Source organism: Amblyomma americanum, chromosome 11 (assembly GCF_052857255.1).
Source record: "Amblyomma americanum isolate KBUSLIRL-KWMA chromosome 11, ASM5285725v1, whole genome shotgun sequence".
In the NCBI taxonomy this organism is placed as follows: domain Eukaryota; kingdom Metazoa; phylum Arthropoda; class Arachnida; order Ixodida; family Ixodidae; genus Amblyomma; species Amblyomma americanum.
Window position 1 is genome coordinate 40,471,632 of NC_135507.1, and position 18,802 is coordinate 40,490,433.

General features: G+C 46.0%; 1 protein-coding gene across 1 annotated transcript in view; it reads left to right on the forward strand.

The window, feature by feature from the left end:
• LOC144110252 (lysosomal protective protein-like) overlaps nt 1-14,423 on the forward strand; it is a 29,323-nt gene extending 14,900 nt beyond the window's left edge. Inside the window, exons 7-11 of the mRNA XM_077643087.1 lie at nt 3,572-3,742; nt 11,045-11,163; nt 12,103-12,262; nt 13,138-13,230; nt 14,255-14,423. Coding sequence (XP_077499213.1) covers nt 3,572-3,742; nt 11,045-11,163; nt 12,103-12,262; nt 13,138-13,230; nt 14,255-14,338 — 627 coding nt within the window. The 3' untranslated portion in view covers nt 14,339-14,423. The remainder of the gene's footprint in view (nt 1-3,571; nt 3,743-11,044; nt 11,164-12,102; nt 12,263-13,137; nt 13,231-14,254) is intronic.
• Nucleotides 14,424-18,802: the final 4,379 nt, after the last annotated feature.

Genomic DNA, 18,802 nt, shown 5'->3' on the forward strand with positions numbered 1-18,802 from the left:
TTGATGTTTTTGAAGACAGATTAGGGCAGTAGGTTAGCTTGGGATCCCGTTTCAACTTTCAGCAAAACAGTTGCATTTACAACGTTTGCCTTAACAATCCAGTCCCGACGACTCTCGACGCTGTCCACGCATACATCCATCCCAGATATCGAAGGCATCATCGTCATTCCTCAATTCACCGACTTGTGCTGCTTTTCTGCAGCATGCTTCAAAGTGATTCTTTCCCTGGCAGGCTATACAGGTCTTCCCATAGGCAGGGCAGTTGCGTGGCTTATGTTCTCTTCCGCGCTTAGAGCACTTGGTTTTGCTCTGAAGTCTTGTTCTTCCTTGAGTCCCGTTTACAGGATCGACTTGTTTTTTTCTGTGCCCAGGTTTCATTCTGAAGCGCTGCTGCCTCAGCTGCTTTGCATGTTTGTTCCGCTTTGGCCAAAGTCAGTTCATTATTATGGGAAACGTTCGCCCTGAGGTTTTCATCATTGATACCATATACTATCAGGCCGCGGATCATGAGGTCTGTTAGTCCTCCAAAATTGCAATGCCGCGCCTGTTTTCTTAAGTCACGTGAAAACTGCTCGAAGATTTCTCCTACCTTCTCGTGCGGAACAAGTATCGTTCATACACATCGATCGTCTGGGCGCGCGTGCAGCTGTCGAACGTTTTTACGACCGTATTATAGTCTGCTTTGCTTTCGTTTTCGTTGAAAGTAAACTTATTGAAGACTTCGATTGCGTCGTCACCAGCTAAAGCCAACAGCACTGCATCGTTTGCAGCATAGCTCAGCGTCTTGTCGTCTGGCTTCACTACGGTAAAATAGAGCTGTAGCTTCTTTTTAAATAGCAGCAAATTTTTCGAGCATTACGTGTGATTGCGAAGTGGGTCCGGCGGCTTCAGAACACCCATCCTTGCAGCCTGGCGTCGAAGCCTTCTGTCTCTTGAGGGCATTGTGGAATTGGGACGGCCACTTCTGACACAATGTATCGTCGCTCTGTTGGCGACGTAATGACGGGCTGACATCGGGAAGGCGAACACAGTCGCGTTTATTTCGTTCTCGCGTATATAATCCATGTCAGCCCGAATGGTGAGCGAAACGATGAGGGGGAGCGCCTCGCGCTTGTGGCATGGGCTACGCAGCTCAGTCCGTCCCGTGCCTTATCACAATGCGATACAATGCTCGCTCCTGTGCGATCTTCTTTGTCGGACGCTCCTCGGTCTGGCTTCACCGGCCGTCGGCTTCTCGCTCGGCGGTGAGCGCCACTCGGTCTTGTCGAGGGTGGGACTAGAGAGCATTAGCTTGACGAGCGTCCTTATTATATGTTTTTTATTGGCTTTAAGACCTGGCATTGTTCCGCTGGTTCGGATTCCCTGATCTTTTATATATTTTAGTATTTTAAAGCGAAAGGTGCACTGGCCTAGTCGAGCGAGTTTCGCCGTGCGTAGTACGCCGGCGCGTGACGTGACTAACCTCGGGATTCATCAACCGCTTGAAAAGGGAGGCAATGGAAGGAGGGAGAGAGCACGATGGCTCGTGTCAGTTGTGTGTGACACTTGGCGATTTCAACGGTAAGGAGCTTGGGTTTAAACAGATGATGAAAGACAAGTTCGGCCTGGACTTAGTGTCGGACTTGGACGTTGCTGCTAGCCGTTGGGGAACTAGTATAGACCTGCTGTTTCGGAGAGAGTCGATGAACTGGACTTTCTCTTTGGCCAGGGTAGAAACAGCGCAAATTACTGCACTGACCATCGAATAGGACTTGCCGCGGTAAAACAAAACCGGGAATAAACGACTCAAAAGATGTGGTTGTCTTTATTGGTCTAACCTGGCTAAGCAACACAGAATAGCCACGCATAACAAAGCTTTCGCTTTAATAACCGGGCCTAGCCGAGCGAAGCCGCAGCCATTTTTTTCTCTAGCAAGGAGTAGTGTTAAGGTAAAAAATGTCCAGCTGCTGCACCATTCGCGCAGCAATTGGTGCTGCAGCTTTCTCTAATGTTTCTGCAGTAGCCTGCAGAGGTGATGTTGGCTGAGCTCCTTCTCATCAGATGTGTGCGTGCGAGTGTGTGTGCGTGCGTACCCATTGATCCCTACGAAGCTCTTCGTCTATTCGATGCGGCGAAATGGAAAACGTCCGTGTGCTGTACAATGTCAGCACATGTTAAAGAACCCCAGATTGTTTTACATAAATGGCGGCCTTCTACTACCGTGTTTCTCATAACCCAAGTGTCTCTTCGGGATGTAAAACCCCTACCCCAACACTATTTATAACATTTTTACTTTTCTTCTTTATAACAATTTCATGCTTCGAAGCGAAATTAATGGAGCGAGATTAGCAATTGTGCTGTAAAACGTGCAACAATGATATGGTAGATTCCAGTCTTGTATTCTACTCTTCCTGGTGTCATGAAACTGAGGCGTACACCAACCGATTTATCCTGGCGCTTGCAATGCTCCCAAGGTCATGCCAAACAAAGGTAGTCTATCCTGCCAAGCTCTACCTTGTTCAGAGCCGCGTTCTTAAATGGACTGTCAGTTTTGGCTCGGGGAAAAAGCGTCTCAATAGTCATCGGCGGGTATTTGGAATACTTCCCACAAAAACTAAGATGCTGGTATACAATTCAATATTCAACTCGCATTTAAACTATTGCCAGTTGGTGTGGGGCACTACAACATTCACTAACCTTGAACGTATTCATTTAATGCAAAAAAGATATCTCCGAAATGCATATAATTTACCGTTCCGACATCCAAGTGCAGCTTTCTTTTGTCATTCCAGAGTTATTAAAGCACATAATCTTTATAAATATCGCCTCAGTGTTACTTTTAAAACAGAAATCAAGAAGAATGTAACAAATCTTAAAAATTTAGCAGAACTAAGGAAAAAAGAATCAGTCTATCCAACAAGACGTAGTGAAGAATGGACAGTGACGTAGTGAAGAATGGACAGTGCCAACACCTCGGCTAAATCTTGGTAGGGAATGCCTTCAGTACACACTTCCATCTCTTCTAAATAGGTATATCCACATTAACCTCAATTTGTTTTCTTTTTCACGTCGTGAACTAAATAATTTGTTTTTGAATAACATTGTTTAAGTTTCATTATGTATACATATTGCTGTTTCGTGTATTCTCCGGTGCTTCCTTGATGTGCTTGTTTTTTTTTTTAAATTGTATAAACTCTTGTGTTGCCTCCCTGTCAATAATTAGGATTGTAGACTCGTGAAGCTGCCCAAGGGCAGCTTTTTTCTACGATTCCTCCATCTGTAGTGCTAGATGGGAAATAAACTTTGATTTGATTTGATTTGATTTTGGGAAAGAAGACGCAGAAGGCGGGGATCGAAGAAGGGGAATGAGCTTATCTGCACAGTGTAGTTCTTGAACAACTAAAAATGAAAACAAGCTTGTTTTGTTTTCAAATTGTCTCTTTGGGGTGAGATGGACTTCCTCCCAGCCCTCATTAGAGCACCTCTCCTAATGCCGCGAAGCCTAGCTGCAGTCACAATGCATTGGTGAAGTGCTAAGGAATATGTTGTGGGTTTCTAGGTGCTGATGATGAAACAAAGGTTTGTTTTGCAGGTAAAAGAAGCCTCCATGATCGTTACGAACCAGGGTCTCAACATTTTCAACCTGTACTCCAAGTGTGAAACACCGAAGAACGGATCAGATGGTGTATTAGATCCGGGCTTCAGTTCTATGTACCACACATCACGGGTGTCTCTCCTCCGAAGCCTCAGTGTAAGCGAATTGGTGAGTGTCTGGATGTTTCTTATTCCAAGGTTTGAATAGAGGACATAAAGGGAATGATACAGACATCAGTAAATATTGATTATGCCTACCCACGCCTCACAGACCAAAATCAATTTTGGAAGTGCGCAGGTTGCACCGGAGCTTTTATCACCGGCTGGGTATAAAGGCTAGGGTTGTGCCCTTAGCAATTCACGTTAAGAAGAATTTTTGAAATCAATCTCACGATACCATATTGCATGTATGTTGTCCCTTAGGGAAGAAAAGCCCTGTACACATAGGCAGTGAACTTGGCGTGATTTCAAAAACGATATAATCTTTAAATATCGCGATACATGTGCTTCGCACTAGCCGCCCGTCTTGTGTACCTGCGGAAGCGCCACTAACAGAAACAAATATTAACAAAACATTCCGAGATCTTTCTTTTTGTGAATGCTTTGCACAAGACACTGATAGAGTATGAAACGCTAATTCGAAGAATTATCAAAAGTGTCATTATAATGTGCACTGTGAAACCGCCTTCAATATCATCATAATCATGATCAGCCTGACTACGCCCGCTGCAGGGCAAAAGCCTTTTCCCATACCTCTCAAATCAGCCTTGTCCTGTGCCACCTGCAGCTACCTTATCACTGCAGAATGCTGAGCCTTATCCGCCCACCTAACTTTCTGCCGCCCCTTAGTATGCCTGCTTTCTCTGGTAACCCAGTTCGTTACCCTTAACGACCATCAGTTATATACTTTTCGCATTACACGCCTTGCCCTTGCCATGTCTTCTTGATTTATACTAGGATGTTATTAACCCGCGTTCGTTCCTTGACCCACTATGCCCTCTCTTTGTCTTTTAACATTACACTTTATTTATTTATTTATTGCAGAGACCTGCAGTGCCCGAAGGCATTATTGTAGGGGGGAAACGCAACATCCTGGGCTCGTTTGGCCGAAAGTACCACAGGATAACAGAAATACAATAACACAACTAATAACAGATGAAGAAAAGCTTGCACTAAAGGAGGACAACTACATTTCATAAATACAATGACAGTAATGAAGTGAAACACACGCTCAAGAGAACTGCGCGCCACGTCACACATCAGATAAGAAAGCGCGGAATTGATCTTCCGTGCAGCACTCAGTGACGCCGGCTGGCAGCCTGTTCCACTCATCGGTCGTCCGTGGAAAGAACGTGGTTTTGTAAATATCTTTCCTATATTTAATCTCTCGGATCTTCCACTGATGATCAAGTCGTCTAGAAAAATGTGAGGTTGAGGCAGGTAATGGTCCTTGTCAATGCTCAGCATTCCGAAATGGATGCGATGCATAATTTGCAACCTCAAATGTCTCCTACGGTTAGCTAAATACCCTAACCAAGGTGGTTTTTAAGAGGCGATACACTAGTTTAGAAGCTGTGATTATTGGACACAAATATCGCAGCATTATTCTGGACGTGCTCGAGCATGCCAGATAAGTAAGCGAACTTGGGGTCCCATGCAGGGCAGGCATATTCAAGCATTGGTCGTATATAAGTGAAATACCGGAGTTGTGTGACATTAGACTCTGCTTGAAATTTCGTTTTAAGAAATTAAGCATTCTGCAGCCTTTCGACGTATTATATTCAACTTGCCTCGTAAACGTTAGGTTAGGTTTAAAATAAACGCAGAGGTACTTATATTCAAGTACTTTTTGCAGGGGAACATTATGTAATGAGTTACTTGTTTGTAATGGGGAGCGCATTCGAGTGAAAGAGATAAGTTGGCATTTTGTAGCGCTCAAAGACATTTGTCATTTTGAGCACCAGCATTGGATAGAATCCAAATTTCCCTGAAGTTTTAATGCATCAGAGGAACTTTCCACAACATGGTAAATGACACAGTCGTCAGCATGTAGTCTAAATTTGCGGGTGACATCCAAAACAATATCATTGATATAAATCAGAAAAAGAAGGAGTCCAAGAGCAGACCCCTGCGGTACAGCTGAGGAAGCATTTACATAATATGAGTGCGAACCATTAATCAAAACACACTGCATGCGGTCCTGAAGATACGAATGAAGCCAATCGATGAAAGTGGGGTGCAGACCAAGACAACTTAACTTATGTAATAATAGTGAATGAGGTGCTGAGTCAAAGGCTTTCTTAAAATCTAGAAACACACAATCTATTTGAGAGCCACGGTCAAAGGAAGAAAACAGAACATTACTAAACTCAAGCAACCGATTAGTGCAGGAAAAGCCTCACCTAAAGCCATGATGAACTTCTGCAATATGCTCATGAGAGTCAATTTGTTTTATGACTGCGCTATATATTATGTGTTCCAACGTCGTACAGCACACACTGGTTAAAGAAATTGGTCGATAATTAACAACAGAGCTTTTTGAATCACTTTTAAGCACATTAGCCTTTTTCCAGTCATTTTCTGAGACGCCGAGTTAAGAGATGCTCGGAACAAGGTGGCTAACTAATAAGAAATTTCATTCGCGCATGACTTTAAAACAAAGTTAGGAACACCATTAGGACCACCGCCAGAAGATGAATTGATATTACTAAGCAATCTGAACACACCTTGGTGAGTAAAAACCAATTCAGACATGGTTTCAGTAACAGGTTCAAGAGTTAACGGAAGTTTTTTGATGTAACTTGGCGCAAAACCAGACTAAAAAAAAGCATTAAAGCAGCATTCTTTATCACCATCATTAGTATTAACTTCACCATCGAGGTCTAAGTTAGGGATTCCAACTGGTTCACGTCCGTTGTATTCCAAACACGTCCACAATTCATTGGGATTATTACGCAGTTTTGATCCCAAGTAAAAAAAAAAGCAACCCTAAGAGCCTTAATTTCAGTTTTAGTGTACTCCCAAGAGCACGATTCGACTTCAATACTGCAGGGCACCGATATTTTTGTATGATTCTGGAAGGCGATGTTTTTTTCCTTATAAGCCGTCTGGTCTGCCGCGTGAACCACTGTTTGTCGTGGCAGCGCTTTCCACAACGACCTTTAGGTGGGATATATTGACAGTTAGGCATTCCAGCTTATTCTTGAATACTTCCCAAAGGGAACAAGAATCTAAATTCTGGCTTAGATTAATAAAGTCAGGAAGGAAAGACGCAAGCTCGTTGTTCACTGACGTAAAGGCGCCCTTAGTAAAAATTAAAACCTTTCGAGGTCGACCTCATAGAATTAAATAAGGAAAATGCCGAACATTAGCGATAACACAACTGTGGTCGCCTATTCCTAGTATGATACTAGTGTCACGCACTACTGAAGGCCGGTTGCAGAACAGTAAATCTAACACTGAAGATGAGGGCTTTGTCTCCCGTGTAGGCTCAGTGACGCACTGATATAGGTCATTAGTTGTGATTAATTCATAAAAGGATGACTACAATAAAGAATTGCTTGTACGAATAGGCTTGTAGTCTACCCATTTGAAATAGGGTATGTTGGAGTGCTCGCCAAAAAGAAATTCATTCCTTAAGCTGCGTAGAAATGCAGATAGCGATCTGAAAGCGTCAGGGTTGTTAGCGGAAGGAGGACGGTAGACTGAGCCAATAGGCTAATTCTTTCCATTGTTCAGGCGAAGGTTGCACCATACTGACTCGCAACCAACTATGGGCGCTGTTATTAATGAAGAGCTAGGACACCGGTCAACAAGCGAAAAGACCCCTGCACCATGCAAGTCTCGATCGCTACGGTAGTATGTGTAATAACCGATGGGAAATACTTCAGAGCTTAGAACGGAATTATCCGGCTACGATTCAGTGCCAATTCTAACATGAGGTTTTACAGGGGAAACATGAAGTGCAAATTCATCAGTTGTATTTTTGATACTCCTGCAATTCACGACGAGAACTATCAAGTCAAAATTTGATGGCGCCAAGGGCATAGAATGAAAGGCGGACACGAGTAGCGGAGTGGGCAGTTGCCTCCCTTTTTGTCATTCTCGAAGCTCGACGACTCGGACGTGTTCAGCATCATAGATGAAAAACTTTTTTTTCCGAGGAGCTTATCGAATCGCAACTAGGAAGGCAAAAGCCAGGTCACGTGCGTATTGTGAAAGCCTGAAGCGTGCCTTTCTGACTGCGGGCGTGAAGTCTTGCGTATGGCAAACTTAGTGCCGTGTAGCTTAGGGTCGCACGATAAGATATTCTCCTTGAGTTTATAACTACAAAATTTAACGACAATCGGTCGGCGCTTGCCGTCAAAGCGACCTTTTCGATGAGCCCTTTCGATGCTTTCAAGTGGAACATTTTGGCTGAGAAGAGACGAGGAGAATTCGAGCACAGTTTTTTTTTTTCAGATTCAGACCAACTCTGTTTTGCACTCATGTAGACCTAGAATAAGCAAATTATTCCTGCGGGACCCATTGCAAACATCTTCAAAACAGCCCTTAAGATGGGCAACTTCCCTGGTAAAGGTGTCACCACATGATGATGTGCTTAAATCACCAGCCCTGGCGACCAACCGTGAGGAACGCATGTGTAGCGATCATGCCAAGTATTCTTTTTAAGGACGTTCTTGTAGCGTCCTGCTGCTGTTTAAGCATCGACTGGCGAAGTTCAAGTCGTTTTATTACAGCGTAGATGTCATCCATTACCCCATCATCCGAATTCATCCCGTGTGTGTCAAAACCGGGATCGGGGATGCTCTCCACATCACCGCATAATAACAGTAAAATTTGACATAATAGAGCATGACCATACATTAACTTAACAACACGCTTATTCATTACATAAAGCAAGTCGTTGGGGCACGACACCGCAATACATAGATTGGAACTTCAATAGCATGCCGCGGGAAACCGGTAACTAAACTGGGCGAAGAACAGTGGTAAGCGCATGGCCGATGCGATGCAGCACGCCAGCTGGCCGCCTTGAAACTGGCGAATAAATATCCGCCCCTCGGAGATCTTGCTGCTAGTGCGTCCTTGTTGCCAGATCAACAGAGTGGTCGAAGCCAAACTGGGAGGCAGATGCGCAGGTGGTACGCAGCAGCTTGTCCTCGAGGAATCGTCAGCAGCAGTCGAGCTGAGGTTGAACTTGACAGGCACATCATAGCTCATAGGCCCAACATACCCCCTTTCATAGCTCGCGGCGTTCTCTTCAATTTCAGATGAAAAGTTTTTGTTAGCTTCCAAGTTTCTGTCCCGTATGTGACTGTCATTAAGATAAAGCCATTTTACTCTTTTTCTCTTCAGGATTATCGGTGAACTGCCATTCGTGACATGAACGAACCTGCCATAAGGGCTCCACCCCATTTCTATTCTTCTAGTTATTTTACTCTTTTGATCCGGATCTGCGATCACCACCTGCCCTATGTAAACGTTTTCTCTTATCGCTTTCTGCACATCGATAGCGATCTTAAAGTGCGGTTCCTTTACTTGACTTCGGATTATTATTTTAGTTTTCAGTGTAGTTTTAAACCCACCGGTCTGTTTTGCCTGTGTAAGACATTCATGATGCCTTGCAAATAGCAAACGACCATGCAAGGCGCTGTTTTCCGCTTATCGCAAATTAGTCAGACATCAATTAGCTATTATGCCCCATTGCTCGCAATTGGTCTCTGAATACCTGCTGGAAACAGGTAGTGAACAGCATTGGAGTGATCACGTCTGCCTGCCCGAAATCCTTCTTTATTGAAATTATATTGCTGACTTTATGGTTGACTTTTTTTTTACTGTACAGCCGTTGTAGATATCTTCCATTAACTTTAGATACGGCTCCTCTACACCGATTCCGCAATGCTTGCATGACTGCTGACGTTTAGATTGAGTCAAATGCTTTCTTGTATTTTATAAGGCTGTATAAGGGGTTACACCTGAGTGGTAGTATGAATATGATGAATTGTCAAGTCAACTTTCCGAAGGGCTTTCCTTGTCATTTGGTTCGTTGAAGTCTTATGTTTTCCTTAATTACGTTTGTAAACACCTTGGACATACCGGACAGTAAGGTGATCAGTCGGGTATTAAGCAAGCCCTTGCTGTCCTATTTCTCATGGATTGTTGAAGTTATGAGTTATGACGACCAGTCCTCTCTCCGCGCAGCCCCCCCCCCCCCCCACCACGGCTGCTGCGTCTTCGCTCGCTAACAGCGGGGGTGGGGTGGGGGGAGAGGCGTGCTTGAGGGAACAAAGGGACTTCCAAATAATACACAGAGGGGGCCAGCTACCTACAAAACATCAACGAGGCATTCCTCGGAAGCAGAAAGCTATGGAAGAAGGGCTTCCGACTTAACGGCTGGGACAGGGACTCCAATTCGGAGGTATCGGCGCCGAACGCTTGTACGCGCCGAGAATGGTGGCCGGGTCTTCCTCTGCGCGCCGTATTTTCGATGCAAAGCCATCCCTGGGCATTTGCTTGGAAAGGTGCCGAGAGTGCATGCTTGCTGCGTTCACTGCTGCCCTGGACCGGAAGTCCGGTTGCGTGGGCCACTGACCATCCATACACCTGCCGCGGGAGGCGACAATGAGAAGACGTGTGGCCACAACCGCTCGTCTTCTCTGCTCCGCCTCGTAGGGAACAGCTAGGAGAGGTGAAAGCTGTGCGCCGGCGGGACAGGAATGTCACGCGGCATTTGCACCACGGAATAACGTGTTCGTCGATGAATTTGTGCTGACCGAAGTGTTATCTCTGAGTTTCTGTTATTGATGCTAAAGCTTGCACTAGGGACCAAGACCTCGTAAGGCTATAGGCCTTTAGTCTAAGCTTCCTCTTAGACACCGTCCGAGGAACAAATAAAACAATTAATTGACCTATGCTGGCGAGGTTCGTCTCATTTTATAATTCGAAAACTTAATATGTCTATTGGTTGTGACCAGGTATAATTCTATAATTGTACCCAGGCACGTGTCTGTTCATTACTAAGCTGGGTATTATAATTTAGTTATCCCTTTAACTAGTTTACGGGATTCGCTTCGCTTCAGGTGTCCGCCAACACTGGTATTGCTATGATTCAAAAAGTCGCTTTAACTCCGAAAACAAGTGTTCAAAAATTAGGGGCAGGCTTCCTTAAAACTACTTTGTAGAGATTAACACTGTAATCCAAAAATATGAATCGTGGCAAGCGCGGTCTACGATGTTTAGCCGTCTAAACTGATACTGCTGTGGCGCGTTTCAAAAAATAAAATGCTTAATACCTTCTCCTCCGAGAAGTCATGCGTTCATAAAGCCGACTGACAAACACAATGACCATCTTCGTTTAATACGGTTCAGTGGGTTCTATTATGTTTTATCATTCTGATGTGATAACAATAATCAAAGAAGGAAATTTCTATTAAGCGAACTCCATGTTTGGATTTCTTTTTGTTCCAAGGATGTCAAGTGGAGCCCTGCTTGCGTAGACACCACTGATGTGTCCGCTTACCTAAACAGAGAAGATGTAAGGAAAGCCCTGCATGTCGAAGAGTCGCCTCTCCAGTGGCAACCGTGCAGGTGAGGTTTTGGCTTGTTATGGCGAAGTTCCTATAGGCTTAGCTTGCGTTCATCCTGCTTGAGTGTGCTACGAACAGCTTCCGCGCGGCGAGCACTTGCTGAGCTTAAGAGTTCTTATAGTGCGTCGTTTCAAGTAACGGGAGAGTGCCTCGTCAGGAAGTCATCAGAGCAATTCAGGTAAAATACAAGGCAAGTCAACCAGAAAGGACAGTTTCCAATGTCCACAGGCCCGTATATGGGCCTGTGGACATTGGAAATTGTCCTTTCTGGTTGACTTGCCTTGTATTTTACCTGAATTGCTCTGATGACTTCCTGACGAGGCACTCTCCCGTTACTTGAAACTACGCACTATAAGAACTCTTAAGCTCAGCAAGTGCTCGCCGCGCGGAAGCTGTTCGTCCACAGGCCCATATACGGGCCTGTGGACATGTCAGTGACTTCGAGCGCTTACAGTACGCAGAGCGGGGGGAGGGGTAGGAAGAATTCACCCGTTATGTGGAGGCTTCACATAGACGCCAAAACCGCCAGACAATTGTCGCCTTCATGGCGAGAGCACGCATGATTATAAAAGGCTTAGTCACCGTTTAACAGTACCTCGTGCTGTGCGAGTTGGCTGAGTACTGTCGAACAAGGGTGAAAAGAGTGCTAATTTAACACGCACCGTACAGGACGACGGACAGGAGGGGCGCTTTTTACCTTTGTTAGACTTATTCAGCGTATTACAAATCAAACAGAACCCTTGGTACTCTACCTAAAAACCGTATCTATGATAACAAACTTCGAGTCTCCGTTGAATATACTTCAAGTAAAATGGAGGAAAACGCCGGGTCCTCTATATTTGACCACGCGGGGAGTGATGGCATATGATGCCTAAAGCTGTCTGTTTTCAAATATATGCTGTCAACAGAAATTTCAACATACGACTGGCTTGATTTGCAGTGACGTCATCAAGTACAACATATTGTACCACGACCTCAGAGAGATTGTCCGGAAAATAGCTGCCAGGGGCAAGGTGTCGGCTTTGTTCTACTACGGCGATGTCGACATGATGTCTAATTTCCTTGGAGGGAAGTGGTTCCTCGACAGCCTCGGTTTCCACGTGAGTTGTCTCCCATGCAATAATTTTCAGGCCATGAGGAGCAAAAAATTGTAGGGGACACATAAGCTCCGTCTTAACGGTATGACACAACAGAATAATGGGTTAATTCCCGTGTATGCCGAAGGTCATTCTGTACTTTACATTCATATATCCCTGGGAGTACCCGTACCATTCCTGGATCAGAAGTGTTGCAGTGAAGCGATGTGCCACTGCCCTGCGATGGCAGGTGCTCCCAGCAGTGGGCCTTGTACGACCCAGGTCACTCTTCCCGAGCGACCAATCATCAATTTAACTGCGACCTGCCATGGTGGACAGTTTTATCACTATGGGTTGGGCAGGGTGTGATGACGTCGCAAGGACGCGTGACCTAGGTTGCCCACCTGCCTCTGGTTGATCTCTGGGGCCCACCTGCCAGAGCCATGCTTGGGATTTTTCGCTCACAGCGCCGGCATAAGATTTTCTGGAGGACGGGGCCCTTAACGCTATTGCGTTCATAATGCAGGTTTACGGGTGTTCGTAGAAGCCGAATGTGTGTTCGTTTTTTTTTTCAGTATAAGGGAGGAAAAGAACGCAACAACTAGCTTTTACAAGGACCGTCCAAAAGCTTTTGCATCTCAGGTCATTTTGAAATTCATGTTCTGCACCTTTGTAAGGAATAATGCGTGGCTAGTCAGTAAGTGCTGCGGTGTAACTGTTCCTCGACGAATGTGCGAAGGCGAATGGATCGCAGAAGCTGCGAGCCGAATTCAATCCTTATTTCGCACAGCTATTGCCGTTTTCTGGCGGGAAGATGGTAATAGAGATACCGAACCACTGACAAACGCGCAATGTTGAAATCATTGCCTGCTTCATAAACCGCTTCTATATTTACGCAGACTGTGGTCGCCTACTTCCCATGGTTGTTCCACCAGCAAGTTAATGGCTTCGCCCAGTTCTATGATGGGAATATGGAGTACGTTACGGTAAAGGTTGGTATTCCTATTACCATTCACAGCTTTGTGTTTAACTGATCAAAAATTTTATTTTGCATTACTAAGAGGGCGCTAGCTGAGGGTGTTGTTGAATAACGTACTTGTTTAAAACCAACTGCGCTAGGTGTATTGATTTGCATGGAAGGGACGCCTGTTCTCTTCACGTTAAAGTTTTCGGGCACGAAGGGACAAAACTGAATCATTCGTTCTAGCTGACTGCTGCGACAGTTGAATATTTGTGAAATAATATTCGCGCCGGAAAACACTGTCTCGTTTCCCTTCCGATGTTGTCTACCATACTTTTGCTGTTAAAAGTGTTTACTAACCCCATTTAATACGAACCCATCGGTTGTAATCCCTATTTCAGCGTTACATTGCTGGAAGCTGCTACGGCGCCCCACTTTACAAGCCATTTTTGGCCTTCAGGATGAGCAGTGCTTGCACAGTAACCACTTAGCCCACACAAGCGTTTAGAAAGCCAGCGCGTGACAACTTTTTTCGATCGAAAGAAAGTGCGCGGGAAATATCATTGAAATCATGCGTCAATAACTATGAAATAACCATTTAGTATAAGGAGTAAATTTATTTTTCTCTTGTAAGGTTGCGGCCTTAACCCAAATGTGTGACCTCGAGGTTGTAAATTTCTTTGTCTCGTGTACTGAACTTTTCAGTGGCGAGAATAACGCTCAGTTTTTCTTTTCTCGGCACCAGTGTTTCACGCAGGCTTAACCTGAGTATGAGTTCGTACTAACTAGCCCGGCTTACCGTCCTTGTTAATGAGACCTCCGTGTTTAAAACAAATATTTCCTGCGCATCGGACAAACTAAAGGAGTTTGATGGACATCCACTGTCTGGCTCGATGGCTCAAGGGTAAGCGTGGATGGCAGAATAAGATGAAAAATTGATTTGATGACCGACCCACGAAGGCGATAAAATGGTTAATCCCGAATTGTGCACCTAATATGCACAACTACGGTAGCCGATGCCGCTGCAATAAGTGCGATTTTTTTTTCTTTCGCAGGGCGCCGGATATATGGTGTCAAGGGACCAGCCATCTCAGTCTCTGTATATAACATCTCATTTCATTCACAACAACCCTTTCTGAAAATCCCGCTGCCTGCGTAAATGAGGCCATCATTACAGAGTAACTTTAATAAAATATATTCTGAGCAACAGCACCTTTCACAACCGCTTATAAGCGCATTTTCCAGCGGTGTCTGGTTTCCTCATTTCCCAGTATCAAATACAAAGGCTCCGTCTTTAAAAAAAAAATGGTATTTACATTATTGTTATCAGCATTTTCCAACCCTAACGGCTGAATAATGCTTCCTTTGCTGTCATTATATCCGAAACACAGGCTGCAGTGATAATGGGCTTCATTTTTTTGCAACGTCCAACAAGTAAATTTTTTAGCACAACACAGCATTTCTAGCTGCAGTCTTTAAAGGGCTTCGCGTGTAATTTTTCGGGTTTTCCGCGATATGTAATGCGGCTAAGCGTTTTTCTTAGTGGAACACTGCTCACGACTAGACAGTCAGCGTGCAGGTAGTAGATAGAAACCTGGCGATAATCGGCATTAACTGTAGTCAGTGTTATTGTATTTTTTTACAGAATACGGCAGACCGAATCGGCTCAAGCAAGGGAGGGTACGCTCATTTGTTAGTAAGCACTGTGCCTTAGAATCAGCAGCAGTTTCGGTTACAAATAAGTTTACACCACAAATTACACATTGAGACAAATAAACAAAACAGAAAAACATACATTACGTGGAGTTACATTCCGCGCACACAACCGTATAAACTATTAAGTACAATACGAGGCTGCTTATAAGAAAACAATATTTCTAATAACACAGCCGGATATATAAGGTCTCACGACACTGGAAAGAGTAGTGGCGAATCTCAAGGTAAGGAGTTGCAATCAGCTATAGTTTTCGGGAAGAGGGATAATTTGTACGAATTTGCGCGACCAAAGTTGGTTTGATGCTACCACCAGTTTTCTAGAAAAGGCCTGGCTCTGTGCTTCTCGAAGTGATGATGACGATAATTTTTTTATGGCAAATGGGTATCTGTGGCTATAGAGCGCCATGACAAGTTATTTTCTAATCAATGCGGAGCCAAAGGCCCATTTCCCAAGCATTTCACCCTAAATAAGCCCAGCACCAGACCAGGAGAAGGCTTGTATCCATTGTATAACCGGCGGCACTGGGTATCCAACCCTGCACCCCCTGCATGCGAAGCGGGTGCTGATACGGCTTGAACACCGCTGTGGTCGAAGTAATCACCTGGTTGAATGCATAGTTTCGGAACGTACAGAGAGTGAAAGCAGCACAGCCGGGAAGCCTTTCTTCTTCCAGCCAGTAGTTCAAGGGCTACGTTATGTAAATTGGCGGACGGAGAGTACCTTCGCTTATACCATTTATATGTGAATCTGGCTCCTAATCTTTGCATAGATCCTAGTTTTTGTATCATGGTTACAGTGTGTGGTTCTCATAGTATGATAGCGTATTCAAGAGTAGGTCGAGGAATGTATTTCTACACTTGAAGGTTAAGCGCACCGCATGAACTCCCTAGTTTGTCTTTAGATGCCTAGCTTTTACCCCGCAGAAGAGCAGGCGTTGGAGATAACGAGTTGACTAAGAGCCGACGTTAACGTCACCCCAGGTACTTATACTCTTCTACTTGACTAATTAAGTTGTTCCTGATATCACATGTAAATTTCATTGTCATCTTGTCTAAATTTAGGATATTGTCACGGAGTTCTCACGGAGAGACGCTTCAACAACTGGAGTCGGCAAGAGGAGACGGTAATGGCGGACGATCCGCGAGAGCACGATCGCAACCTCATCGTCTTCGCGGACAGCTTGCGCCACCTGGCAACACTAGGTGGCATTATTCCCCCCTCCGAAAAAGAAGGGCATCGCAGTGGGGCCGCCAGCAGCGTAGGCGCGCTAAGGTTCAGAAGGGAAACAGAGAAGAACGCGAGGAAAACGGAGCACACACAGAGTCACAACGGAGGGCCGCTAAGCAGTTATCGGGCATAGTACGGCTTAAGCCGCACAACGTGCACAATGTCAGAGCTGTTGGGCTGTCGACGTCTCGGTTGCGCGGCACCGTCGGGAACCACTTCATAGGTAACATCACTGATACGCCGTAGCACTTTATAGGGGCCAAAGTACCGGCAGAGTAGTTTCTCGGACAAGCCCTGGCGGCGGACAGGTGTCCACACCCAAACTTGTTCACCGGGATTGTAGTCGACCTGTCGGTGTCGAAGGTTGTAACGGCGCGCATCAGTGCCCTGCTGCTGGCCGATGTGTACGTGGGCAAGCTGACGGGCTTCTTCAGCGCGTTGGGCAATTTCATGAACATCGGGTGCGAGTTGGCCGTCATCGAGGCATGGTAGCATCGCGTCAAGCATGCTCTGGACTTCACGTCCATATACAAGACGAAAGGGAGTAAAGCGTGTAGTCTCCTGGAGGGCCGTGTTGTACGCAAATGTGACGTACGGTAGCACCTCATCCCAAGTTTTGTGCTGAAGGTCTACGTACATTGACAGCATGTCCGCAATGGTCTTGTTTAAGCGTTCGGTTAGCCCATTGCTCTGCGGATGATAAGCTGTGGTCTTGCGATGGCTAGTGCAGCTCAACGTAAATATATGGTCGATTAGCTGCGCTGTAAACGCTGTGCCTCTGTCGGTAATAACGCACGAAGGGGCTCCGTGCCGCAAGACGATGTTTTGCATGAAAAAGTTGGCGACCTCTGAAGCTGTGGCACAGGGTATCGCCTTGGTCTCGGCGTAGCGAGTCAAATAGTCAGTAGCGACTATGATCCACTTATTTCCTGAGAGTGACAACGGAAAAGGACCGAGAAGGTCCATTCCTATTTGATCGAACGGAGAGCGGGGTGTAGTAACGGGCTTGAGAAAACCCGCCGGCTTAAGCGGTGGCGTCTTCCGGCGCTGGCATTCACGGCAGCTTTTTACGTACCTTTGGACATCGTCCGAGAGTCCGGGCCAGTAGTACATGTTGCGTATCCTGGCGAGCGTCCGGGAAAAACCCAGATGGCCTGAAGTGGGCTCGTCGTGGCATGCCAATAAAATGTCGGCGCGAAGATCGGCCGGAAGTACCAGAAGGTAAGCTCTTTCTTGGCCTCTCGAGTTCTTCTTGTATAAGATACCTTCGCGCAAACAGAAAGAGCCGAGACGTCGAGCGAAGTGTCGTGGTAGAGGCATGGCGTGACCTTCAAGGTTGTCAATCAGCGGTCGGAGGTCCGTGTCAGCCCGCTGCCGGGCTATTATGTCCGATGCATTAAGTATACCGAGGAAACCGCTGTCGTCGTCGATTTCGGGACCGGAAGAGTCGAGTGGTGCACGCGACAGCGTGTCGGCGTCTTCGTGTTTACGGCCCGACTTATATACGATGGTAATGTCGAATTCTTGGAGCCGTAAACTCCAGCGGGCCAATCGTCCAGACGGGTCTCGCAAATTAGCCAGCCAGCATAGGCAGTGGTGGTCGGTTACGACTTTGAATGCGCGGCCGTAAAGGTAAGGGCGAAATTTCATGGTGGCCCATACGACAGCAAGGCATTCCTTCTCTGACGTAGAGTAATTGCGTTCGGCGCGGGAGAGAGTACGGCTAGCATAGGCTATAACTCTCTCAATGCCCTCTTGGTGTTGGACAAGGACAGCTCCAAGACCGATATTGCTGGCGTCGGTGTGGATCTCGGTGTCGGCCTCTTCGTCGAAGTGTGCAAGAACGGGAGATGTCTGAAGGCGTTGGCGGAGCGAAGAGAAAGCCGTCTCTTGGTCTATTGTCCAAACGAAGGAGGTGTTGCTCCTGGTGAGGCGCGTCAACGGCTCTGCAATCTTTGCGAAATCCGCAATAAACCGTCGGTAATATGCACAGAGACCCAGAAAACGCTGGACAGCTTTCTTGTCAGTCGGAGTAGGAAAATTGGCGACGGCGGCTGTCTTGTCGGGGCCGGGTCGAACTCCGTCGGCGCTCACAACGTGACCGAGGAACCTGAGCTCTGTGTAACCGAAGTGGCACTTCTGGGGCTTCAGCGTAAGGTCAGCGGAATGGAGGGCTCTGAGGACAGTTCGCAGGCGCACGAGATGCTGTTCAAAAGTTTCTGAAAAAACGACAACGTCGTCCAGGTATACAAGACAACTTTGCCACTTGAGGCCGGTGAGGACAGTGTCCATCATCCGTTGAAACGTCGCTGGCGCAGAGCACAAGCCAAAAGGCAGCACTTTGAATTCATAGAGGCCATCTGGTGTAACGAAGGCAGTTTTTTCGCGGTCCCGTTCGTCCACTTCAATTTGCCAATAACCGCTCTTCAGGTCAATGGATGAAAAGTACTTAGCACGCCGTAATCTGTCCAGGGAGTCATCAATGCGGGGCAATGGGTAGACGTCCTTTTTAGTCACATTGTTTAATTTACGGTAGTCCACGCAGAATCGAAGTGTTCCATCCTTCTTTTTAACAAGGACAACAGGCGAAGACCACGGGCTTCGGGAAGGTTGAACTACACCGTCGTCAATCATCTACTGAACTTGCTTTTGGATTACT